The 27,545-nt window shown below is 37.4% G+C and overlaps 1 protein-coding gene across 1 annotated transcript in view; it reads right to left on the reverse strand.

The window, feature by feature from the left end:
- Positions 1–970: 970 nt before the first annotated feature.
- The window catches only part of SMCHD1 (structural maintenance of chromosomes flexible hinge domain containing 1), a 169,232-nt gene continuing 142,657 nt past the window's right edge, over positions 971–27,545 (reverse strand). The window contains exons 45-48 of the mRNA XM_043558406.1: positions 19,937–20,108; positions 9,524–9,682; positions 9,147–9,261; positions 971–2,025 (exon numbers count right to left, since the gene is read on the reverse strand). Of these exons, the coding sequence (XP_043414341.1) occupies positions 2,001–2,025; positions 9,147–9,261; positions 9,524–9,682; positions 19,937–20,108 (471 nt within the window). The 3' untranslated portion in view covers positions 971–2,000. The remainder of the gene's footprint in view (positions 2,026–9,146; positions 9,262–9,523; positions 9,683–19,936; positions 20,109–27,545) is intronic.

The raw sequence follows: 27,545 nt of genomic DNA on the forward strand, positions 1-27,545 counted from the left end.
TATCCTATTCCTCAGAGCCTCGTAAAGTATGTTGAGTTTGGGGGGAAAAAAAAGTTACGACTGTCACATGCATTCAGTGGTGCTGTGTCCTTAAAAGAGGTGAGCCTCTTTCTGTCCCCTCTGCATCTTCACCAACATCTGTTGGTTCTTGTGTTAATTCTGGCCATTCTGATAGGTGGGAGGTGGTATCTCATCATGGTTTTGATTTGTATTTCCTTGATGATTAGTGATGTTTAGATCTTTTCAGGTATGTTAACCATCTGGAGGTGTTCTTTGGAAAAAATCTCTATTCATATCTTCTGTCCGTTTTTTAACTGGATTATTTATTTTTGGGTATTGAGCTTGGTAAGTTCTTCACAGATTTTGGATACTAACCCTTTATCAGATATGTTGTTTGCAAATATCTTCTCCCATTCCGTAGGCTGCCTTTTAGTTTTGTTGATTGTTTCCTTCAATGCACAGAAGGTTTTTTATCTTTTTTGAAGTGCTGGTGGTTCGTTTTTTCCTGCTTGCCTTTGGTGATGTGTCTAGTAAGAATTTGCTCTGGCCAAGGTCAGAGGTTGCTGCCTGTGTTTTCCTCTAGGGTTTGTTGGTTTCCTGTCTCACATTTAGGTCTTTCAACCATTTTGATTTTTGTGTACATTGTAAGAAAGTGGTCCATTTTCATTCTTCTACATGTTGCTGTCCAGTTTTCACAACACCATTTGTTGAAGAGACAGTCTTTTTCCCACTGGATATTCTTTCCTACTTTGTCAAAGATTAATTAACCATATAGTTTTGAGTCCATTTCTAGGTTTTCCATTCTCTTCCATTGATCTATGTGTCTGTTTTTGTGCCAGCACCATACTGTTGTGATGACTATAGCTTTGTAACATAGCTTGAAGTCCAAAATCGTGATGCCTCTAGCTTTGTTTTACCAACTTAACTTTTATAGAGCTTTCAATGTTAAAAAAGGAAAACACTTATCTAATAGGGAAGAAACAATCCTCTTTATTAACCTTACTGTATACTCAGAAAGGATTAAAAAACACACACATTTCCTGGGACACAAAACTGTACCAAAAGCATTTCCTTACAAAATAACTTCACAGAACAATAGTCCTGGACTTACACAAAGACATATATATTGACATACATTAGCTTGAATTAAAACACAATTTGAACATTTTTGCAGCAACTTTCTAGTAGACTATTATTACATTAATGTGGGACTGTACGACTTCTTTAACCCTTTAAAAATAGTAATAAAAAATTACAAAATAATGAAAATGTAGAATTAAGGCTGAGACTATATCATCTAGTATTAATAAAGTCAAACAATACTTATAAAAATTGATGCCGCTGCATATCTTATATATATACAGGATAAGTCTTTAGAAATTTAAAATGCTACTGCTGTCACAAGTTCACTCATCAACTGAACGTTTTTCCATGTATCTTAATATCTGAATTCCCAGATACCTGTGCTTTTTCTATTTTTATTCTGAATTCTTCATTAAGAGTTCCCTCACATATTTACAATTAAATACCTAACCTCTAGAACTTTCCTTAGACACAACAGACAAAACAGTTTTGTTAAATAAATTCACACAAAAGTATTAAAAAGGTTTTTTTTTCAAGAAATAGTTCTAGCATATCCATGATAATCATACTGAAAAATAGTACATATACTTTTCTTCAGGATTAATAAATGCTATGTGCCAGTTCTATAGTCACTGCCATATTTGCATATTTTCCTGACACATTTGCAAGATAATAACAACCAAAGGGCATGATGACTGCAATAATTCCAGTAAATCCATACTGTCCAGTGAGTTTCAAAAAACTGAATGGCTGTTTCCAGTCCCATCTGGATTGACATCAAAATGCATGCCCAGATAGTTGTATCGTCCCCCACAAATATTCAGTCTGGTAAGTCACTCTCTTGGTCTTCTGAAAGAGAGCTGCAGAAGGCAGGGCATTCTCAGTGAGACCAATGGTTCCCTCTTCTCTGTAATTGTTCACACATCTGATTTGGTTATAATCCTAGTCAAAGCGGGGAAAAAAAAAAAAAAAAGTAATAAATTTTAGGTACCACGGTTTTCCTTTCCTAAACTCCCACATCAGACATAGATGGTTAAGTACCCAATGGAACTATGTTCCATTAATTATGTTAATTCTTGGTATAAACATATTTAATTGAATCCTTGTATATAATTACTTCTTTCACATGTATGCCAAGAAAGAGAGAAATCCTCAAAAATAAAAGCAGTACTTAACATATAGAGTAACAGGTAATTTGTATTATAGTTCTTTGATTGGCATATCTCAGACCTCAAAACTTAAGATTTTTGCTTTTCTTTTCCCCTTTTCCTTAAATTAGATTACTGCTTTAGAAATAAACAAGAATTATAATGCTTATTATAGATAAGTCACAAAATACCAGCAAAAGGAAAAACATTTAAAAATACCGATAATCCCATTCACATAGACATGAACACAATGAACACTTTGATATATATATATGTATGCCAGTATTTTTTTGGTCAGATATATCTAAATACTTTATTTCCTAAAGAGAGTTCCCTGAACTGCCATCTCCAAACAGAAGACGCACATTTGCTAATTTTTAACTCTATGAGTAGCAAACGAATTAGGAAACTGAAGCCTCTACTGAAGAAAACGAGCCTACCACACACTATCATACATGGCCAAACATATTTTGTGGATTCTAAGATCCACATTTAACATCTTGGAAGCCTACCTTTTAATGTCATGAGTAAATCTGCAATGTTTTAACGTTTCATAAAATAATGTTGATTCTTATATCATCTTAGAGTTGACCAATTATAGTATGTAATCTCTATAAAATTAACATACAGAAGTATGTAATATACATACAAATAAAAATAAAAATGTAAATACAAAGTTATGCTATTTACTACTTAACATTAAATTTGTTTCCAACTGTATGGATGAAATATATCAGTATTTCAATACTGTTAAGACATATATATTTTAATGTTTGACAGAAAGCGCACACATGTGAGTGGGGGAGGGGCAGACAAAGAGGGAGGGATGGAGGGAGAGACAGAGAATCCCAAACAGCCTCTGCACTGTCAGCAGAGGGCCTGACATGGAGGCTCGATCTTACAACCATGAGATCAGGACCTGAGCTGAAACCAAGAGTCAGATGCTTAACTGAATGAGCCACCCAGGTACCTCAAGATATTTTCATTTCAAATGCTCTGAAGTTTTTGAGATTGTGCAAGAATTACTGGTTCAAGATCTATGGAGAACTGGCAGAGATTAGGGATGAGGAATTTACTAAACAGTAATTTAAATTAAAAAAAAAATTTTTTTAACGTTTATTTACTTTTGAGACAGAGAGAGAACATGAATGGGGGGAGGGTCAGAGAGAGAGGGAGACACAGAATCAGAAGCAGGCTCCAGGCTCTGAGCTGTCAGCACAGAGCCCGACGCGGGGCTCGAACTCGTGAACCACGAGATCATGACCTGAGCAGAAGTCGGACACTTAACCGACTGAGCCACCCAGGTGCCCCAGTAATTTAAATTTTAAATGGAAGCTTAAACATTTTAAATCTTCCAAAGATAAAGAGGATACAAAAGGGGAGAAAGCGATGGGATAGAATATACCACATTTTCAACCTTAAACTTCTAACACTGCTACCACAAAGCTAAACAGCAATGCTTTATTTTCTGTGTGTCAAAAGCTGTACAGACAATATGGTTCTGTTTTGCTTTCTGGAAACATTTATGTTCTTCCCCTCTCCCTTGATACTCTAAAATTTTACTATGAAATATATTCTGGTACATCAGTCATTGTGCCGTTATGGTCAGTCAGTGTGCTGGGCCTTCAGTGGGCCCTTTCATGTATTAATAATCCCTGGGAAATTCTCTTTCACATATTTTTGCCTCTCCATTTTCTTCATTCTAGGATTCCCAATAGTCAGAATTGGTTTTTTGTGTCTCCTTTGTTGTCTTCATGTATTTTTTCTATTTTTCTGTGAAGTTTGACTTTAGTTTTTTCAGTAACAGTATTTGTAATCTGTTACCTTATCCTGGCTCTATCCTTCTCCTAATAATATATTCTGATTTTTGTAACTATAACTCCTTCTGCATCATGATGGAAAGTTCTAAAACACCTCCAAACAATTCAGTCCAAAAGTCATTAGGTGGGCCAAGCAATATGGACTTCTACACTAAGGGGCCAGGTGAGTTGTACTGTCTTAAAGCTGGTAAAACAAGACAGACACAGTATATAAAAAATAGGGAGGCAGCAACAGAATAACTAAAACTGAGTAGTTAAAGTTGCCTCTGGGAATGGGATGGGTGAGAATGCATAGGATACATGATTTCATCATCATAAGCCCCTTTTTATACCTGTGCTCTCCAATATGGTAGCCACCAACCACGTGTGGCTCAGAGCACTTGCAATGTAACTAGTTCTTAGAGATTTACAGTCTTCTGATTTTCAAAGACTTTGTATGAAAAAAAGAATTTAAAATATCTCAAAACTTTTTTATACTATTTACATGTTACAGTGATAATATTTTATATACTAGATTCAAAAAAATCAATTATTAAGGGGTGCCTGGGTGGCTCAGTCTGTTAAGCAACTGACTTTTGGTTTCATTTCAGATCATGGTATCACAGTTTCTTGAGTTCAAACCCCTGTGCTGGCTCTGCGCTGGCAGAGTGGAGCCTGCTTGGGATTCTCTCTCTCCCTCTCTTTCTGACCCTCCCCCCACTTGTGCTGTCACTGTCTCTCTCAAATAAACTTAAAAAAATCTATTAATGTTTCTTCTTCTTTTTTAAGTTTATTCATTTATGTTGAGAGAGAGAGAGAGAGAGAGAGAGAGCGAGAGAGCGAGCACGCGCGCACACCGGGGGGGGGGGGGGGGGGGGGGGGAAGGGGCTGGGCCAGAGGATCCGAAGTGGGATCTGCACTGACAGGAGAGAACCCTACCCAGGCTTGAACCCATGAACCATGAGATCATGACCTGAATCCAAGCTGGACACTTAATTGACTGAACCACCCAGGTGCCTCTGTTTCTTTTTAACACAACTCCTAGAAAACCTAAAAAATTAAACATGTGGCTCACATTACAGAACATTAAATCTTATATGGCATTTGATTTATATACATGTATGACTTTAATGAAAATGATACTACCACTACTAACAACATAATGATAAACTAAAAAATCAGGGCACTTGGGTGGCTCAGTTAAGCATCTGATTCTTGATTTTGGCTCAGGTCATGATCTTGCGGTCCTTGGGATCAAGCCCCGAGTGTGGAGACTGATAGGGATTCTAGAGAGTCTGTACCTCTCCTGCTCGTGCTCCTCAAAATAAGTAAACATTAAAAAAAAAAAAAAAATCAACTCTAGCCCATGCCACCTCTGAGTTGCTACAAAATCTTAATTAATTAAAATCTTAATTAAGATCCAAATCAGTGACATGTATAGTTGTACTTTAGTAACTACAAGGTCTGGGGCTATGGTGCAACTTTAAAAATGTGTACTTTACTCTAGAACTGCTTGGCAGGAATTTCCTCCTTGGTCTCTTAGAAAACTGGAAATATGGTCCCCATAATAAATTAAAAAATAGAACACTTCTTTAAAAATTATAGTAGGGGTGCCTATATGCCTCAGTCAGAAGAGCATTTGACTCTTGTTATCACGGTTGAGTTTGAGCCCCTTACTCGGTATAGACATTACTGAAGAAAAAAAAAAAAAAAAAACTGCCAAGAAAAAAAAAAAACATTATAGTAAACCTACATGAAAAAAGAGGGAATAATATAATGAATTCCCATTTCAAGCTGCAATAATTTTATAATATGTTGCCCAATCTTCTTTTGATATCCTGTCACTTTTTCCCCCCTCCTGCAGTATTTTAGAGTATACCTCAGACATGAGGTTATTTAACCAATACCTCAGTACACATTTCTAATATATTTATTTTAATGTAAATACTATATAATGTTATACAGAAAATAATTCCTTAATGTATCTAATATCTAGGAGACACTAAAATTTCTCCAAATTTTTCCAAAGTTGTCATATTAAAGATTCAAATCTGGATTCAGACAAGGATTTCACATTGCATTTGATTCTTACATCTTTCAAACACTTTTATCCTACAAAAGTTAGCTCATCCTTCTTCCTATCCTTCTTTTATGGGACCAATTAACAAAACCAGTCATTTGCCCTGTACAATGTCCCATTCTTGACATTCTGGATTGGCTGATTACTTCCTGATGGTACCATTTAACTTGTTCCTAAATTCCCCTTATTTCCTGTACACTGGTAGTTAAATCAAACTGTTCTCAGTTTGTGAGAATTAAGGTCTTATGTTGGAAGGTATCGATTGGATGCAATGAATTAACCTCCTTCCCAAACCATCTAGAAGGTTACCATTTACATACCATCCTAGGGAAAATAATTTTCTCGAGTGCTTAATTCTTCCACAGAGCTTCAGTCAGGAAGCACTAACTAGAAGCTTCATTAGATTCAGGTTACTTCCTACTCAATCACACAATTGCAAATGTCCTGCTTTTAGTGTTGCTAAGATCAATCAGTGGCTTCAGGTATATCAATCTGATCTTTCCATTATTAAGTTTTCCCATCAACTTTTTACCTAATCATTTGGGTATCTATTATTATTGCCTGGATCTATTATTTATTAGTGGTGGCAAAATCATGATGTTACAATTTGAAGATTTTTTAAGTAGGCTCCACACACAGTGTAGAGTCCAATGTGGGACTTGAACTCACAACCCTCAGATCAAGACCTGAGCTGAGATCAAGATCACTTAAACAACTGAACCACTCAGGTGCACCTATATAAATAATATTTTAAAGAAGAATTAAAAAAAAATTTTTTTTAATGTTATTTTTGGAAAGAGAGACAGAGTGCGAGCAGGGGAGGTGCAGAGAGAGGGAGGGAGACACAGAATCTGAAGCAGGCTCCAGGCTCTGAGCTGTCAGCACAGAGCCTGATGTGGGGCTTGAATCCACAAACAGTGAGATCATGACCTGGGCCAAAGTCAGACGCTTCACTGACTGAGCCACACAGGCACCCCTAAAGAATTTCTATGAAAACTTTTTTTTTCTATTTGGTTACCCTGAAACACAGTTCATATAAGAAAGAACATATATATCTTTATGAATATGTCTATCTTTATAGCAATGAGTCAGCACCCTAGCAATTACCAATGATCATCAGTGAGGATTCTTTTGCATTTTGAACTTGTGATTTATAAAAACTGTATGCGTTTAAATCCATTGCAAATATTCTTTCCAATGCTGTACTGTCCCAACACACTTTGAGTGGTCAGAATAATTTCTATATATCGTGTACCCATAACAAATACACATCATTCATATATCCATGTGTGGAAACACCTCTCTCATACTGATGAGAACTGTATTCTTAAAATCTCATCACTTCAGTAGCTCTCCTTCTCAATTTACTTTAAAGGAAGCTATTCTAAGAGACCCTTCCCCTTGTTAGCACACAATATTAGGTACTCAAAACATAGAATGGACATAAAATATAAAGTATTTTCTCTCACAATTTTTTGCAACACAGATTTATCTTTGCGGGGAGAGGGGAGGCAGATAATCTGGCTTTTGGCTACTTCTCCAAACACTCTTCCTTCTTTCCACCATGCCTCAGCCACACAAAAGCATCTTTTCAGTTCCTCAAACATGCTACACTTGTTGCTTTCTCTGAGCTTCCATGCCTGTTTTCCCTCTGACTGAAACCAATCCCTATATGGCTGGCAGCTTCTTTCCCTTCAGTTCTCTGCTAAAATGATCTTTCCTGAGAATCAAGTTTCCCCACTCTCTATCATTTAATCCTTTTTTCTTTCATAGACCTTAACATTATTTTATATATAGGAAAATGTTTACTTTTTGGAACTATGTTTCTGCACAGGATTGTAGAGCTCCATGAAGGGGAAAGAACCATGCCATTTTTACTCACCCAGCAACATACAGCACAAAATAAGCATTCACACAGTTACTGAATAAATGGAGAATATGTACATGAAAGGGCACGGAATACCAATCCCAAACACCAGAGTCTCAAATTCCTCTAAGGTCAATATGAGACATTTATTCAGGCAGAGTCCATATTTAAACCTTTTGAAATAATGTACAAGAAACCCCAGTACCATACATAGTATCTCACTGTGGGATGGCCTTACTAACACCTAATCTAAAAAAGGACAGTTTTCTTACCACTGAGTTAGGCTGCAGATGGCTTTGCTGGGATTTTGGGGAGCTATCTAAGTGGTATCTGATTTTCCCAACCAACCATTATAAGCACTTTTTAAGTAAATAACATACAAATGGTTCTGTATATTCTAACTTAGCAAGCTACTGATCCTATGAAGCAGAATGTAGTGTATCTACAAAGTAGGTCAAACAACAGAAATGCAGTTTAAATCTTAACACTGATTTTAGGGATGCCAGGGTGGCTCAGGTGGTTAAGCGTCCCACTCTTGGTTTTGGCTTCAGTCATGATCTTATGGTTTCATGGATTCGAGCCCCACATAGAGCTCTGGGCTGGCAGTGCACAGCCTGCTTGGGATTCTCTCTCTCCCTTTCTCACTGCCTCTCCTCCACTCATGCTCTCTCTCTCAAAAATAAACTTAAAAAAATTAAAAAAAAATCTTAACACTGAATTTAAACAAAATAGCTTAAACTATAAACACGTCTAAATAATTAGCAAAAATCATTTAGAAAACTGCAGTATCCTAGGACAATATAATAATTATGTTTTATCTTCATTATTCATCATTTATTTTTCAAACAAAACAAAAACAAAACCCTAATTCTGGCTCAAGGGGGAAATCAGAAATAATTCATGCTGTTTTTTTAAATTTTTTTTTTTTTTAATGTTTATGTATTTATTCATTTTGAGAGAGAATCCCAAGTAGGCTACATGCTGCCAGCATAGAGCCCAAGGTGGAGCTCGAACTCACTAACTCTGAGATCATGACTTAAACCAAAATCAAGAGTCAAACACTTAGCCAATTGAGCCACCTAGGCACCCCTGTGCTGGTTTTTAAGTATGATGACCCAAGAGCTTTGATAAACTAACCAATAATAACTCTGAGATCACAATAAACTCACCTATTTTGTCTTGAAGCTTCTCTTCTCATTCTTTTAGGAGGAATTGGACAATCTGTCATTTCAACCTTTGTTGGATGGCGCAATGAGTCATTACCCTTACGCGTGGGAGTCATACCTGTAAAGATAGAAAGTGTAGAAAATGAACTTATGTATATCTTAATTTATAAAAAGAACTAAAAAACAATACTGAGAATGCTTCTTACTATTCCTGCTAAGAAAACAGCTTACAATCATTTATCAAAGGACTTGGAGAACAAGAGCATCAACTTAAGTTATGAATCATTCACCTTCTTTCTTCTTATAGTTGAACTCTCTCTAATCATAAATATTTATCTTCATGCAGAGAAAGTAGAAGTTAACAAAAAACAAGCACAAACCTAGTTTCTGCTCAATTAATTTCAGATTTTTCTCTTGTTCATCAAGTTCTTGTTTTTTCTTCTTCATATCAGGAGTGTGAAGGTACTCTAACTGACGGTTAAGGTCCTCAATCACATTGTTCAACTTGTTCACAGCAGTACGATACTGTTGAAGAAGATCTGCAAAGAAACCAAAGATAACTGATTAAAACTACTGATATATCAAGTCAATGTTTTAGGAAAGAAGAATTAGGAACACAGGGCATTTTATTATAGTAGCATGTGGGAACTTCTTTTAAAGCCACAAAACTTTGTTCAATGTAAACAAAATAAAAATATAGTTTAGACCCAGCACAAGACTGGTGCTTATTACATTTTAATTTTCTTCAATTGCTTGACTTTAATAAATTTATTTCTGTGTCAGGAAAGAGTTTTCTATGTAAAAGTGCTCTGTGAATTGGATCACTCTCACAGTCAATGTTTATATTATGTCTGATAGTCAGTATTCATTCTAATTCCACATTGAGAAATTTGGGGGAAGGGAGCAAATGCATTAAATATAGTATGGCTATGAGCACCTGGTTGGTTCAGTGGGTGAAGCATGTGACTTTTGATCTGGGAATACTGCATTCGAGTCCCACACTGGACAGAGAAATTACTTAAAGAAAAATAGTACCGCTAGAAAATCACTACTTCTAGATATGACCCTTATCTTAAACATAGCTTTCAAAAATGCACTCTTGATACTTTATTTTCAAAAAGCTTAACTTTCTAAAACTTACTATGCCTAAAAATGTATTACATTATTCAGGTTTGAGACTATTTTTTTGCCTGTATGATTTATTAGACACTAAATATTATTAAATACAATCTGGTTCCCAATTCAGAGGCCAGAAGATTACAGCCAAGAGACAAGAATGCTTTATATAGTTTTAAATTGTTACAGTCTAAATGGTTATATAAATACCTCAGTAATACCCTCAATTTTGCCTCTTGGTCACCACAAACCCTAAAATATTTACTATCTGGCCTTTGACACTCTGGTCACACAAAATGATGATCAATACGCATGGGAATGGACACACAAATGCCCAAACATTTAATATATAAACTAGTTTACATATAAAATTATGGAAAAATTATTTAAGAGTCAGATATAAGATGAAATATTCTGTACTTTAAGGGGCAAGAACAGTGTCTGGAAAAGAAACCTAGCATTTTGATGAAGAAGCAAAAAAATACACATGCATATGTGTATGCTTATGAATATATTCATATATTTACTTTTAAAATCTTTATTTTCAGACAGAGTGTGTATGTGGGGGGGGAGGCGGTGGGCAGAGAGAGACAATCTCTGCTCTGAGTGCAGAGCCCGACATGAGACTTGATCTCATGACCTGAGCCGAAAGAGTGAGACACTTAACCCACTGAGCCACCCAGGTGCCCCAGTATGTTCATACATTTAAATACATATTCTATACAAAACTGAGTAATGACAAGGTCCTGATGATCCTTAATTCTTTATGACATATGGGGAACTTTTAAAGGTGTCTAGAAAAAAGATTGGTTTTCTAGTCTGATAGTACTTTTAATTTCCTAGTAATGTTATGTTTTCTTACTTTACATAGTATATTCTTTACATGGCAAAGTGCATTCTTTACATAGTAAGATACTGTAAAAATGTACGTATTTTGGATGTGATTGAATTACAAAATTATGTTCCAGATCTGTATACATCAGAATGCTGCCCTTTAGAAAAAGATACACAAAACTTCAGGCCATTAGGGCTTGATATTCTATTTATTTTTTATTTAAATTCCAATTAACACACAGTGTTCTGTTAGTTTCAGGTGTACAAGTGATTCAACACTTCCATATAATACATGGTGTTCATTATAAAAAAGCAGACTCCTTAATCCCCATTACCTATTTCACCTATCCCTTCACCCACCTCCCTTCTGGAAGGTAACCATCAGTTTGTTTTCTATACTTAAGAGTCTGATATCCTATTTCTTAAGAAGTTAGTTATGAGGTTCTTGTATTTTTATATTCCTTTAACTTTTTAAATTTTTTTTTTAATGTTTATTCATTTTTGAGACAGAGAGAGACAGAGCATGAATGGGGGAAGGTCAGAGAGAGGGACACACAGAATCCGAAGCAGGCTCCAGGCTCTGAGCTGTCAGCACAGAGCCCGACGCGGGGCTCGAACTCACAAACCGCGAGATCATGACCTGAGCCGAAGTCGACCGCTTAACCGACTGAGCCACCCAGGCGCCCCTCCTTTACCTTTTTTTAAAGTCTATTTATTTTGAGAGAGAGAGAGAAAGAGAGAGAAACTATGAGCAGGGGAGGGGCAGTGAGAGAGAAGAGAATCCCAAGCAGGCTCTGCACTCTCAGTGCAGAGCACCAACCATCATAACGTGAGTTGAAACTAAGAGATGCTTAACAGACTGAGCCACCCAGGTGCCCTCTCTTTCATTTTTAAATACTCAAGAAATTAGTATATTGAAACACTTTAAGAGAATAGGGTTCCTTTTATTTATAAGCAGAGGGATGGAATATTAGTTAATATTTCTCATTAAATGCAGCACTAACAGTTGGTTCATATTTTATGAATAAGATGGACAGTAGCAATTTTTTTTAAAGTAATCTCTAAGCCTAACATGGGGCTCAAACTCACAACCCCAAGATCAAGAGTATGCTCCACCAACTTGAGTCAGCCAGGCACCCCTTAGCAGCTTAATTTAATATGCCTTAACACCCAATTTTTTGTTCATGAAATGTAACTTCTATTTACCATGGGGTCTATAAAAGTCTTTCCTAACTCACTAAAAAGAATTTTGCCAAAGAGAAACGTTCAAAATTCACATTTAATTCTGTTTATAAATGATTTGTTAGTCTTTGTATGTTGTCTGAAACTTTCAATTATCTAGGGAATCCACTGATGAAATTTTATTGTGAAAACAGCAAAATACTAAAAAAAAAATTACTTCATATAAAGGGAACAAAGCTCAAAATACAATGCATTCATTTATGTATGAAACATATTAAAGAAATATATAGATTGTTTCAATGTACCCTGAGGAATGACCATGTAAGCAGTTACTAAAAATAATATAAAGGAATTGAAAGTATATGTGAATGGCTGGTATTAAGCAAATATTTAAAGTCTGCTTAGAAGGCAAAAGCAACTTTTTTACTACTAGAAGATCCAAGCAGGTAGAGGGGCATGTAGACTTTACTAAATAATATTTAGGTCTCCTCAAACTTTTATGTTCTATATGATTCTAAGAACTTTATTGGCAAAAACCTGATCAGCACTTATGACTGGGTGAGAAAAAAAATAGAACCTCTGTTTTGATTTGCTCCAAAATAATATACCTGGAGAGAGGAGAACAGAGCAGGTTGTGAGATAAGAGGGTTTATGAATGAAATAAGAGTGACTAGATGATAGGTCCGTGGAAGTTCACTGTTACTGCTCTATTTATTTTCATAATAGAACAATATGTCCTTGCCCTGAAAACCACAGCACTTAAATAATTTTGGTCACTACTTCTAAAAACATTAAGAATGGTTTTACTTAAAACGACAACAAAATAAATGGACAGCAGTAACTGAGAGGTTAAATATTAGACTAAATTAAACATGATATAACAATGTCTAAGCTGGCCAGACATAGAATACATATGTCTGTATGTTGGCTTCTACAATGTCCACAGTTATTAATACTTTTTTAAGAGGCATTTCTACTTATGAGATCTCTATAAAAAACGTGGAATAATACAGAAAAGGTCAGAAAAAAAATCAGTAGGTGTATCATCTTACCTTTTTCTTGTTTTTCATTCCACGAAGTTTGCATGTTTAATTTTTATCATGTATGATATTTGCATTTGTATGTTCTAACCATTTTCCTTTTAACATTATATCAGGCATTTCCCAGATTCTAAATTCAATTAAAGCATTTAACATTTCTAATATTTAGCTTGAAAAAATGTGCTATTTTTAATATTCACCTGAGTGAAAGAAAAGCCTTGTGTATATGTGGGATGGTTTATGTAAGCATATAACCTAGAAGATCATTTACTGCTTCAAAGAACTTCAGTATTAAGAACAATTAGAACCTTTTCTAATTATAAAAGTGACACACAGATCTGGAAAAATATACAGAAAAGGATAGTGGAAAAGAAAATCATCTTAATTATGTAATCCAGAAATAAAATAATTTTCTTTCTATTCTTTCACTTCGCTGTGAAAATGAAAACAAATACTGTTCTGAACTTGGGAAAGTTATCTAACCTTTTTGAGCCTCTACATTCTCATCTATCCAGTGGAAGCAGCAGTAAATGAAATCATTCCAGTGACACGTTTAACAAAGGATCCAATATCTAAGTAAGCCTTCAAATATTAACTATTATTATTCCACTGAAAATTGCTGATTTATATTATCCATCCATTTTCCTATAATCTTTCCTCTTTTTTTAAAGGTTGCTTTAAAAAATTTTTTAATGTTTTTCTTTGAGACAGAGAGACAGCATGAGTGGGGGAAGGGCAGAGAGAGAGAGACAGACAGAGAGACAGACAGAGAATCCGAAGCAGGCTCCAGGCTCTGAGCTGTCAGCACACAGCCCGATGCGGGTCTCGAACTCATCAATTGAAAGATCGTGACCTGAGCCGAAGTTGGATGCTCAACCAGCTGAGCCACCCAGGCACCCCTAAAGGTTGTTTTTAATAATAGGGCTATAATACCTTTTTCTAAATTTTTTTTTTCAACGTTTTTATTTATTTTTGGGACAGAGAGAGACAGAGCATGAACGGGGGAGGGGCAGAGAGAGGGAGACACAGAATCGGAAACAGGCCCCAGGCTCCGAGCCATCAGCCCAGAGCCGGACGCGGGGCTCGAACTCACGGACCGTGAGATCGTGACCTGGCTGAAGTCGGACGCTTAACCGACTGTGCCACCCAGGCGCCCCTATAATACCTTTTTCTAGCATATGTTGCAATCCCCCCCCTCCAAGTTTATCATTTGCCTTTCTGTTTTCTCCAGTGATTTAAAATTTTCTGCAAACTTAAAAAAAAAATTAACTATAGGGCACATGGGTGGCTCAGTCAGTTAAGCAACATTCTTGATTTCGGCTCAGATCATGATCTCATGGTTTGTGGGTTCGAGCCCTGCATCAGGCTCTGCAGTGACAGAGCCTGCTTGGAATTCTCTGTCCCTTCCTCACTTTTGGGTGCGCACACTCTTTCTCTCTCAAAATAAATAAACTTAAAAAAAATTTTTGTTAATTAACTGAGAAATACTTTCTCATTTCTTTCAGTACTTCTATAACAAATCCCTTCTAATTTCAGATAGGGTCATCAAGGAAGTTCTTTCTGAAGGTGTAACATGAGGGTACAGACTGGTAAGAAAGAAGCCAACCATGCACGTATCTGGGGCAAAATCACTGTAGGTAAAGGGAACATTAAACTACTTCTTTCCATATTAAGCCCTTATTTCTATTTAACTGTGCCAAGAACTTCCTGAATACATTTCAAGAGTGGTAATACTAGGTTTGTTATTAATTTCATAAGATGACCTGGGTATTTCTCCATGTTTATATTCTGCAACAATTTATATTTAAAATTTACTTAAAAAAAAACACCTATAGGATGAACTTTCTGAATACTTCTTCAGGTAATGGTCTATGTAAATTTTCTGTCTTATTTAATTCAATTTTGCTCATCTGCAATTTTCTAGAATTTAGTCCATTTTATTTGGAGATGCTAAATGTATTTATAATATAGAAACCTAAGCTATCTCTTTGTCTAAATAGATGCTCTGACCCAATATTCCTCTTGTATCTGTTCTTGCCCAAGACCATCTCTAGGAATTACATATTCAGTACAAGATTTTTTTTTTTAATTCATTTGGTTGTCCTTGTTTCTTGAAATGTATTTTTTTCCTGTCATTTGACTTGAATATTTTCTTTCTCATTTAACAATAAAAGCATTCAGCCTGTAGATTTGATCTATATGCGATGTTGGCTATCTTCATGTCTCCTAAGTCTAATTCGTAACACTTAAACTTTATCTTTTTTGATGAAATACTGATTTCTAAATGTAGACTCTCTGGGGTAGTTACTGTGGGAGAAAACGAACAGTTACTTTTAGAGTTCTATTACCTTATGCCACAAAACGTACCCTAAGTAAAATTTGCTTTTTTAACATTTGTAGTCTCACTGTAGCTGAGTAGCAATTTGATCCACTGAAAGTATGACCAATTTTTGTGATATAGTCTATAAATATCTAAGAAGATACTGGTAATGCAACTTATTAGGTGGTAATTTCTTATTTTTTTGACTAATAATTTGTCATGTAATAATGGCTCCTCAAAATGTTTCTATCTTTATTGTTAACAGTTTAAAAATTTTGGCTCTGTATTTATTGTATCAAGTTTATTAAGTTTTGTACCTCTAGTATAGAATATATCTTTTATGAAAATCAATTTATCTTTGTCCTTTTAGTGTCTTTGCCTTAAGGTTAACTTTGGCATCAATAATACCTGTTATTGGGGACTTCTATTCAACGTTTACATGGCATTTTTGTTAATTCTTTAATTTTACCTTATATTTTGTTAGATTTCTTATAAAGAACATAAAGCACATAGACACAGCCTTTACATAACAGATTCCTGTTTTACAGTTTACTACTCATGTGGCACTGTGTTTGTCATTTAAATTTTCTCAAGTTTCTCTTTACTCACTTCCTCTACCTTTATTATAACTTCTTCATATATATTAAGCACCCAACAAAAGACAATTTTTGTATATTCTGGGATTAGATTTTTAATATCTAAGTGTATTTGTTTAATGAAAAAAATTCATGTACTTACATGTTATTCAAGATCTCATTTTTTTTTTTTTTAATTTTTTTTTCAACGTTTATTTATTTTTGGGACAGAGAGAGACAGAGCATGAACGGGGGAGGGGCAGAGAGAGAGGGAGACACAGAATCGGAAACAGGCTCCAGGCTCCGAGCCATCAGCCCAGAGCCCGACGCGGGGCTCGAACTCACGGAGTGCAAGATCGTGACCTGGCTGAAGTCGGACGCTCAACCGACTGCGCCACCCAGGCGCCCCTCAAGATCTCATTTTTAATCACTTTATTTTACAACATGTAAGTACCAATTTTTTATGTTTTACGCTGATTTTACTTGCTCTTATCTCTTATCAAATACTGTGATGCAAAACACTGTGAGGGAAAATTACTTAGAAGACAAACACTCTGCTTTTCATTGTGCTAGTAGGAGACAATTTTTGTGGTGATGGTCTAGTTCAAAATTGCTTTTTCTCTGTGAATCTCTCAAAGCTCTGTTTGTTCTATCTGATCTGATCAGCTAACTATGGCCAGCTGATTAAGGAGGGAATATCTCTCTCCTAGGAGTTTTAGAGTCTGAGTCATGTTTTTTGGGTTTTTGTTTTGTTTTGAAGTAGGCTCCATGCCCAATGTGGGGCTCCAACTCACGACCCTGAGGTCAAGCATTGCATGCTCTACTGACTGAGCCAGCCAGGTACCTCCCTGAGTCATGTTAAAAAATGCAAACTGAGGTCTGGGTGCAAGGAACTCAAGGATGCTGAATGTCAGAGTCATCCTTGATTTTGTCTTGGCTGTTTCCAATCTCCTCTGAACCCGTGATTTCTTCCAATTTCCTTCCAGTATATTCTTGTTTGTTTAAAGTGGTCATGGCTGATTACTATTGGTTACAACCAAAAGTATCTTATATCAATAATATTAAATTATCTTATTTCATTTTTTAAACTGTTTAATGAGTTCTTACTGCTGAATCATTAGTCTGCAGGTGGAGTGTATTTTTGAAGATATTTAACAAGAAGGGTATGTAACATATTTTTTAAATCCTTGCATTATCTGTTAACTTTACATATTTGACAGTCCAACAAGGGCACAACAATCTTGAATTAAATGCTTTTTTCCCAAAGATCTAGATAATGCTTTATGCTGTTATACTGACATTAAGATGCCCATGTAAACTGAAAACTGTCAGTACCACACCTGTGCATTTTTAAAGTTCCACAGGTAATTCTTTCTGGCTTGGGAACCACTGCCATAAACTGTAGTGCTAGAGTGATATGAGTTGAGACTTTTTATGTTGCTTCATTGGCCCTGACTGACCTGTTTTTTCTGATGTTTTTCTTTTAAGTTTATTTATCTTTATTTTTGAGAGAGAGAGAGAGCAGAAGCAGGGGAGGGGCAGAGAGAGCGGGAGACACAGAATCCGAAACAGGCTTTAGGCTCCGGGCTGTCAGTGCACAGCCCGACGTGGGGATCAAATCTACAAACCATGATATCATGACCTGAGCTGAAGTCGGACGCTTAACTGACTGAGCCAACCAGGTGCCCCTCTGATTTTTAAAATCAGTTTATTTAGATGTTCACTTATTGTCTACAGAGACGATTTTTGCACACATTCACTGCCACCATACACAGAAGTATGACTCTTTGTATCATGTACAATTTTAATTTTCTGTATGATGTTTTGACATCTTAAAAAACCTTTCTGGCTTGGTAAAGACTTCCCCCTTTGGAGCTAGACAATTCTTAGATAGCAAAAGGCCCAGCATGCTTTGATATGCAAACTAACCAACCCAGAGTCAAACCTCTTCTATCTAGTCTGTGCACCCCAGGAAGTATTCCTTTGCCTTAATCATTTCAGGGCCAGGTACCAGGCAACCAGCTAGAGACCATACCTATAGCCCAAAGCCCACTGAAATTACTCAAACTAGTCAACCCTAAGCTATTTTCACCCTGTCATGCCTTGTCTTTCCTGTGGAAAGCCTCATCAAGGCTGCAGCCTAAGCATTCTCCTTGCTCTTGTCTTCTGCCTCCTCACCACCCTTATGTTTTTTCTGTATTTTTCCATGGCCTTAAGTGGTGTTGTATGCCTCCTGTCTCTAGGACCTGTGAGTATAATACACTTTGTTTTCCCAAGCCTCTCCTGAGTCTCCTCTTATATACCTGCACCTGACTGACCATCTCATAAAAGAACACAAGACAACCTTCTTCCCACCATCTTTTCCAACTATTATTTTAAATACTGCTAGTGGCTGAAGTATTAATCCCAGTCTGAACACTATCCAAGTTCCTCAACAGGAGAATAAAGAAATAAACTACAGTATATTTACACAATGGACTACTATCCTGGCATGAAAAGGAACAACTATATACACAGTGTTGCATGAACAAAGCCAGACACACAAAAAAGTATGCACTGTATGATTCCATTTATATACGGTATGAAAACAGATGTGCAGTTTTAAGTCAAGGTACTTGTTACCTTTCGAGAGGGGGTTAGGCAGTGACTGGAGTGCACGAGAGACTTTCTGTGATGTGACAATGTTTTATTCCTTAATACGGGGGCAGTGCTCATTTTGTGAAAATCTATCAAGCTGTGTTTATCAAGTGTGCACTTTTCTATATGTATATTATACTTTAATAAAAGTTAACAAGAAAGCATGGTATATAGATACAAGAGAATATTACTCAGCTTAAAAAGAAAGGAAATTCTGACACATGCTACAACATGGATGCACCTGGGAGCCATTAAGCTAAGTAAATAAGCCAGGCACGAAAGGACAAGTACTGTATGATTCCACTTTTATGAGGGCTTACAGTAGTCAGATTCACAGACAGAAACCCTGGTAGTTGCCATGCGAATGGGGGAAGGGAAAGTGAGACATTGCTGTTCAAAAACACAGAGTTTCAGTTTTGCAAAATAAAAAGATTTCTGGAAATTGGTTGCACAGCAATGTGAATGTACTTAACACTAATGAACCACACAATAATGGTCAAGATGGTATTATATAATGTGTATTCTACCATAATTTACTGTATTTTTTAAAGCTAATAATGACAGCACACTACTTTCTTGCTGCAAAAGTAGATACCCAAACATATTAGAACTATATAAAAGTAAGAGCAAACAGGCTCTAAGGCAACAGCCTATAGGGGACTCCAGTAAAGTATACACACTTCAAAGTACAGATGTAGAGGCAATTATATCAGCTGCCTAGAAACAAGGGGACAGGCCTGCAGAAGGGAAAATGGGGGAGGAAGGTCACATGTCATACATTCTCAAGTTCTTAATTGTAATCGAGATAGTTACCAATTTTAATATAAAAAGAAGTATGATGTTTAGATGAAATACTAATTTCTTCAATAAGGACAGTATTTTCTTGATTTCAAAACAAGAGGAATGAACATGAAGGAAAACCCACCTTCTATGTAATTCAAAACTACCTGATATAAGATAGTTGAAAGTACTAGACAAAAACATTATATTCAGATTTTTACTGATTCGCTTTTCATGTTAGAGTATTAGTACACAAGCCTCAAAGGATCGAAATCAAATGAGAAATTTTTAAGTACTTATTCAACCTACCTATTTGTTCCCCTAAGACCAGGCATTGTTTTGGTATTGGAGCTCCAAATACCATTCCCCGAAGTTTATCCATTGGAGGAGCTTTATTCTGAAGGCCCCCAAACTTTCCGTTACTTCGAATGCGATCTCCATCTCTGGTGAGCAGTGTAGGGCAGTGTGTAATTTTAACAACCTATTGTAAGCAAATGAATATTAATTAGTGAGCCTATAAAATGTATCTCAATTGTTCTAAGAAAGAGGAAATCACTTAAGGGTTCTGAGATTAGAAATGGCATGATCACGCTAGTATTTTCACAAAATAAGTTAGTGAAGTATAAGACGAACTGGGGTAAAAACCCAGAGGCACTGAGATGAATTCGGTTACTTCTCAAGTGTCAGCCTAAGCTGGAATAGTGACACAGCACATGGAAAAAGTGAAACTGATGGCTTGACTGATAAGAGGAAGGAAGAGAGGGGGACAAGCCAGAGAGCCACTTGCTTCTGAAAGCCACGGCAGTAACCAGGGCAGCATCACTAGCTCTGTTTTCTTCTGTTAGATAGAAGTTTTCCAGATGACCAAAGGATACCAAGAGCATGGCACCAAAGACTACAGACAGAAAAGCACAGGGTTGAATCATTAGAGGACAAAACTGTAATTTCAACTATGGGAAGAAAAAGAGCTAGTAATGTCAGAGTTGGGAGGACTAGAATTATGTAGTAAAGCCAAGTCATGGAATGGAAGTAGGAAGGGTTAGTGAAGAATTCTAATGCTTCAGAGAAGTCAGAATAAAAGAAAGACACTGGGTTTAGTATTTCATGATTTTTAAAAACGTTTTTTCAAAAAAGGTCTAGAAAACAGACAAAAAATAAAATGAAAAATGAGAGAAGTGGAATTCAGGTAACATCTTTTCACTACTCAAAATGTTAACACACACCACACACCACTTTGAATGTTGGGAGAGCTATGTAGAAAGGTCCTCTTGTACTAATCTGTTCTGGACAGCCATTCTCAAAGGAAATGTAACAAGTATTACAAAGCTTAATGTTTTGCATGAGCCAGCAATTCCACTTGTAAGAATTTATTCTGAAGAAAAATCACAGATGTGAACAATGTGCACTAAAACATTGTTTTAATAAAAGATATGAAACTTGCATGTCTCAACAAGTTACATAAATTATGGTACATATACACAGTGAAATAAAATGCATATTTTAAAAAAATGACTGAAGAACACAACTTAATATGTAAAAATGCCTAATTCAATCTAATATTGGGGTTAAAGAGTCTCTGAATTATAAAAATAAAATATTAAATAAAATTTGACTTTTTTAAAAATGAAAAATAGCAACAAATGAAAAACGTAATATAAAATCATGACTAGTATTTATTCTTTTAATATAACTCTATGGGTACTTTACAAATGTTTTCCCACTGAGGTGGATACTTTTTAAAAAATTTAAATGCAGGGGGGTGTCTGGGTAGCTCAGTCAGGTAAGCATCTGACTTTGGCTCAGGTTATGATCTCATGGTTTGTGGGTTCGAGCCCCGCACTGTTAGTGCAGAGCCCTCCTGGGATTCTTTCTTCTCTCTCTGTCCATCCCCAGCTTGTGCGTGCATGCAAGCTCTCTCTCAAAATAAATAAATAAATAAAAATAATAAATAGGCAAATAACTTAAAAAAAATTAAATGCAGGGGTGCCTGGCTCAGTAGAGCATGCAACTCTTGATCTCTGGGTTTTAAGTCTGAGCCCCACACTGGGTGTAGAAATTACTTAACAGTAAAAAATCTCAAAAAAAATTTAAACGCAGTAAGAAGAAAATCTGTGGTAAACTCTGGTAAAATAAATCTTTTTGTTTTACTACAAACAGGCACAACTTTCTTAGTTTTGGTTTGAATTTGCAGATTTCTTTTCTTCTTTTTTTTAAGTTTTATTTATTTATTTTGAGACAGAGAGTGTGAGAGCAGGGGAGGGGCAGAGAGAGAATCCCAAGTAGGCCCCATAATGTCAGCGTGGAGCCCCACATGGGGCTTGATCCCACAAACTCCGAGATCACGACCCGAGCCTAAATGAAGAGTCAGATTCTTAACCAAGTCACCCAAGCGTCCCTGGATTTATGTTTTCTTTAAGTGAACATTAAAAATACAAACTGTATTCATGTACTATCCATTTATCAGGATTCATGCAATGTTTTTAAGGATTTGATACCATCTTAAATAACACACACACTCAAATTTATTTACAGACTTGTCCATTCTCTTGTCAGTAGAATGACAATATGAGTTTATAAGCCTCCAGGAAAAAGGACAGTTTGGCTCCCTTTCAGAACAGTTCTGCAAATACTACTTTCATGGACAGTTTCAACTCTTATTAAAGTATCCTTCAATCTTACGGTTCTACCCCCTAAGCACTGAATTTGGACAAAAAAGATGACGACACGTTTTGCCAATTCAGTGAGTGAGCAAAAGCCGTATAGCTCGGGGAAACTACCTGCCCTGGGGACTAGGAAGGGGTGAAATAAAAACAAGGGGTTGACTCTGTAGAAATGGCATAAAGCATTCAGGAAGAGAAAACAGTGACAAACTACCGAAAACAATGTTACAAAGGGATGCCATAAATGCCTTTTCTCATAAGAGCTTTAGAACAGTACTTAACTGGTGGAATTATAAGACCTGATTCAAAACTTTGGAAGCAAAGCAATCAGTATTTGCTATACTAGTTATGAGGAACCTAAAAAAATTTCAGCCATTAGATTCTTCAAATATTGCCTTATGATCTTTTTCTCCCTCCACTCTGGCACTGTAATTAGACTTTTTTTTTTTTTTTTAGATTTTCTCACTCTGTCCTCCATGACTCTCAACTTCCTCCTCCTCTTACAGTCATTCCTTCCCCATAGGCTGCAGTCTGCACAATTTTTCTGACCTATTTTCCGATTCACTAATTCTCTATTGTACTGTTTAACCTTCCCAGTATTTCATGTTTATGTGTATTTTCTAGTTTTAGAAGCTCGTTTGATTTTCTCAAGTCAACTTGCTCTTTTCTTATTTTTGGCTCTTTTCTTGAATTGTATTAAACATATTTAAGAAAAATATTTGCTTTTACGTTCACTAAGGAAATTATTTCAGGTTTGAGATAAAGGTGAATTCTTCCAGAGACAATCTGTTTCCTCCAATCAGATATCTAAGGACACTACCAGTCCAGCACCATGTCAAATCAAATGTTTACCTTAAGATTTTTCAGACCACCCAAGTATTATGAATACAGGTTGCAAACAGACAGAGGCCAATTTATTTATATTGATGAATTCTCAGGAAAATGGTTTGATTTTGTTTTTTTTCCCTTTTCCAGCTATTGCCAAGGTTCAAAAGAGGTAATTTTCTTGCAGTCTCCAGAGGCACTTGGAGTTGAGATCAAAGTGGCAGTTTTTTTTTCTGTTCAACTTACACTAAGGTTTAGCCCTTTGGGGGATCCAGTTTATTGGGAAAGGGATCTTTTATCATATTCCCCACTCTGGTTAAAGCCCTGGGTTTTGTCTCTTACCCTCTGAGTCTCTCAAAGGAATGAAAAATAATGCTCTAGTTCAATTACTTTGACAAATGTTCTCTAGGCAAATCCTGGCTTTAGAGTTCTGTTTATCTGAGTTCCACCTTCACTTAGAAATCTTACTTTCTTGACAGTTCATACCTTAAGATATATAACCTACGTACCCAGAAACAGCCTTTTAGTTTATCTTTGTAGGAATTTCTTCTGAGTTGTCTCTGATAGCCCTCAGTGCCTAGCACTGTGCCTGGTGGTATGCTGGAGTCAGTGTTTATCAGGTCAAGAGAGCAAACTCTCCTGAGCGTCTCATTCAGTGGCTACACATAGGCCACTGGAAATCAGCCATGATAGGAGGATTTACACCTTGGGCAAAAGCTACAAACCAGGGTCCTATCACCCCACTCACCAGAGAGCCAGTTGTTCAACATTTAATAGCATCCACTACATCTCATACACAGTTAAGTGTCTAAATACTGACTGAACTAGAATCTTCCAATTATTATCCGATTTGTTACTTCTATTCTCACTAGTAAGCTTTCATGTTGTCATGACATTTAATGGGTATGACTTCTACTCTATAATTTAGGATATATACACATTCTAACCACTACCAGAATATAGTACCTTCTCCATCCACAAGTGTTCGCTGGTACAGTATGTTACAAGTCATTATTGGGCTCCCATGGAAACATTCATCAATATGCCAAATACTACTCCCCAATTAGTTGCGTAATTTTCAGTAATCTCGCTAACTTAGCTCTCCTAAATCAGAGTACACTTATTATTTCTTCTTAACTGGGTGCAAAGAAAAACTACTCGGTTCTAGTTCTGCCATAAGTGGATGTGATTTGGTACACATCCATGATTTTTCCTGAGCTTAAGAAGAGCCCTTTGAAAAGCCATCCTTGATGGGAGGGGAAGATGGCGGCATAGGAGGACGCTGGGCTCACCGCGCATCCTGCTGATCACTTAGATTCCACCTACACCTGCCTAAATAACCCAGAAAACTGCCAGATGATTAGCAGAACGGAGTCGCCAGACCCAAGCACAGACGAGAGGCCCACGGAAGAGGGTAGGAAGGGCGGAGAGGCAGTGCGCGCTCCACGGACTGGCGGAAGGGAGCCGAGGCAGAGGGGCGGCTAGCCGGCCAAGCAGAGCCCCCGAGTCTGGCTTGCAAAAGCGGAGGGGCCTGACGGACTGTGTTCCGACAGCAAGCGCGACTTAGCGTCTGGGAGGTCATAAGTTAACAGCTCTGCTCGGAAAGCGGGAAGGCTGGAGGACAAAGGGAGGGAGAGCTGCTGAGCCCCCGGACGACAGAGCTCAGTTTGGCGGGGAAGAAAGGCGCTCGCCAGCGCCATCTCCCTTGCCCATCCCCCAGCCAAAATCCCAAAGGGAACCGGTTCCTGCCGGGGAAATTGCTCGCTCCGCGCAAACACCCAACTCTGTGCTTCTGCGGAGCCAAACCTCCAGCAGCGGATCTGACTCCCGCCTGCTGCCACAGGGCCCCTCCTGAAGTGGATCACCTAAGGAGAACCGAGCTAAGCCTGTCCCCCCGCCGCCGTGCACCTTGCCTACCCACCCCAGCTAATACGCCAGATCCCCAGCATCACAAGCCTGGCAGTGTGCAAGTACCCCAGGCGGGCCACGCCACCCCACAGTGAATCCCGCCCCTAGGAGAGGGGAAGAGAAGGCACACACCAGTCTGACTGTGGCCCCAGCAGTGGGCTGGGGGCAGACATCAGGTCGGACTGCGGCCCCGCCCACCAACTCCAGTTATACACCACAGCACAGGGGAAGTGCCCTGCAGGTCCTCACGACACCAGGGACTATCCAAAATGACCAAGCAGAAGAATTCCCCTCAGAAGAATCTCCAGGAAATAACAACAGCTAATGAGCTGATCAAAAAGGATTTAAATAATATAACAGAAAGTGAATTTAGAATAATAGTCATAAAATTAATCGCTGGGCTTGAAAACAGTATACAGGACAGCAGAGAATCTCTTGCTACAGAGATCAAGGGACTAAGGAACAGTCACGAGGAGCTGAAAAACGCTTTAAATGAAATGCAAAACAAAATGGAAACCACCACGGCTCGGAATGAAGAGGCAGAGGAGAGAATAGGTGAACTAGAAGATAAAGTTATGGAAAAAGAGGAAGCTGAGAAAAAGAGAGATTAAAAAATCCAGGAGTATGAGGGGAAAATTAGAGAACTAAGTGATACACTAAAAAGAAATAATATACGCATAATTGGTATCCCAGAGGAGGAAGAGAGAGGGAAAGGTGCTGAAGGGGTACTTGAAGAAATAATAGCTGAGAACTTCCCTGAACTGGGGAAGGAAAAAGGCATTGAAATCCAAGAGGCACAGAGAACTCCCTTCAGACGTAACTTGAATCGATCTTCTGCATGACATATCATAGTGAAACTGGCAAAATACAAGGATAAAGAGAAAATTCTGAAAGCAGCAAGGGGTAAACGTGCCCTCACATATAAAGGGAGACCTATAAGACTCGTGACTGATCTCTCTTTTGAAACTTGGCAGGCCAGAAAGAATTGGCACGAGATTTTCAGGGTGCTAGACAGAAAAAATATGCAGCAGAGAATCCTTTATCCAGCAAGTCTGTCATTTAGAATAGAAGGAGAGATAAAGGTCTTCCCAAACAAACAAAAACTGAAGGAATTTGTCACCACTAAACCAGCCCTACAAGAGATCCTAAGGGGGACCCTGTGAGACAAAGTCCCAGAGACATCACTACAAGCATAAAACATACAGACATCACAATGACTCTAAACCCGTATCTTTCTATAATAACACTGAATGTAAATGGATTAAATGCGCCAACCAAAAGACATAGGGTATCAGAATGGATAAAAAAACAAGACCCATCTATTTGCTGTCTACAAGAGACTCATTTTAGACCTGAGGACACCTTTAGATTGAGAGTGAGGGGATGGAGAACTATTTATCATGCTACTGGAAGCCAAAAGAAAGCTGGAGTAGCCATACTTATATCAGACAAACTAGACTTTAAATTAAAGGCTGTAACAAGAGATGAAGAAGGACATTATATAATAGTTACAGGGTCTATCCATCAGGAAGAGCTAACAATTATAAATGTCTATGCGCCGAATACCGGAGCCCCCAAATATATAAAACAATTACTCATAAACATAAGCAACCTTATCGATAAGAATGTGGTAATTGCAGGGGACTTTAACACCCCACTTACAGAAATGGATAGATCATCTAGACACACGGTCAATAAAGAAACAAGGGCCCTGAATGAGACATTGGATCAGATGGACTTGACAGATATATTTAGAACTCTGCATCCCAAAGCAACAGAATATACTTTCTTCTCGAGTGCACATGGAACATTCTCCAAGATAGATCATATACTGGGTCACAAAACAGCCCTTCATAAGTTTACAAGAATTGAAATTATACCATGCATACTTTCAGACCACAATGCTATGAAGCTTGAAATCAACCACAGAAAAAAGTCTGGAAAACCTCCAAAAGCATGGAGGTTAAAGAACACCCTACTAATGAATGAGTGGGTCAACCAGGCAATTAGAGAAGAAATTAAAAATATATGGAAACAAATGAAAATGAAAATACAACAATCCAAACGCTTTGGGACGCAGCAAAGGCAGTCCTGAGAGGAAAATACATTGCCATCCAGGCCTATCTCAAGAAACAAGAAAAATCCCAAATACAAAATCTAACAGCACACCTAAAGGAACTAGAAGCAGAACAGCAAAGGCAGCCTAAACCCAGCAGAAGAAGAGAAATAATAAAGATCAGAGTCGGGGCGCCTGGGTGGCGCAGTCGGTTAAGCGTCCGACTTCAGCCAGGTCACGATCTCGCGGTCTGCGAGTTCGAGCCCCGCGTCAGGCTCTGGGCTGATGGCTCAGAGCCTGGAGCCTGTTTCTGATTCTGTGTCTCCCTCTCTCTCTGCCCCTCCCCCATTCATGCTCTGTCTCTCTCTGTCCCAAAAATAAATAAACGTTGAAAAAAAAAAAAAAAAAATTTTTAAAGATCAGAGCAGAAATAAACAATATAGAATCTAAAAAAACTGTAGAGCAGATC

The sequence above is a fragment of the Prionailurus bengalensis genome, chromosome D3 (genome assembly GCF_016509475.1).
Source record: "Prionailurus bengalensis isolate Pbe53 chromosome D3, Fcat_Pben_1.1_paternal_pri, whole genome shotgun sequence".
Classification (NCBI taxonomy): domain Eukaryota; kingdom Metazoa; phylum Chordata; class Mammalia; order Carnivora; family Felidae; genus Prionailurus; species Prionailurus bengalensis.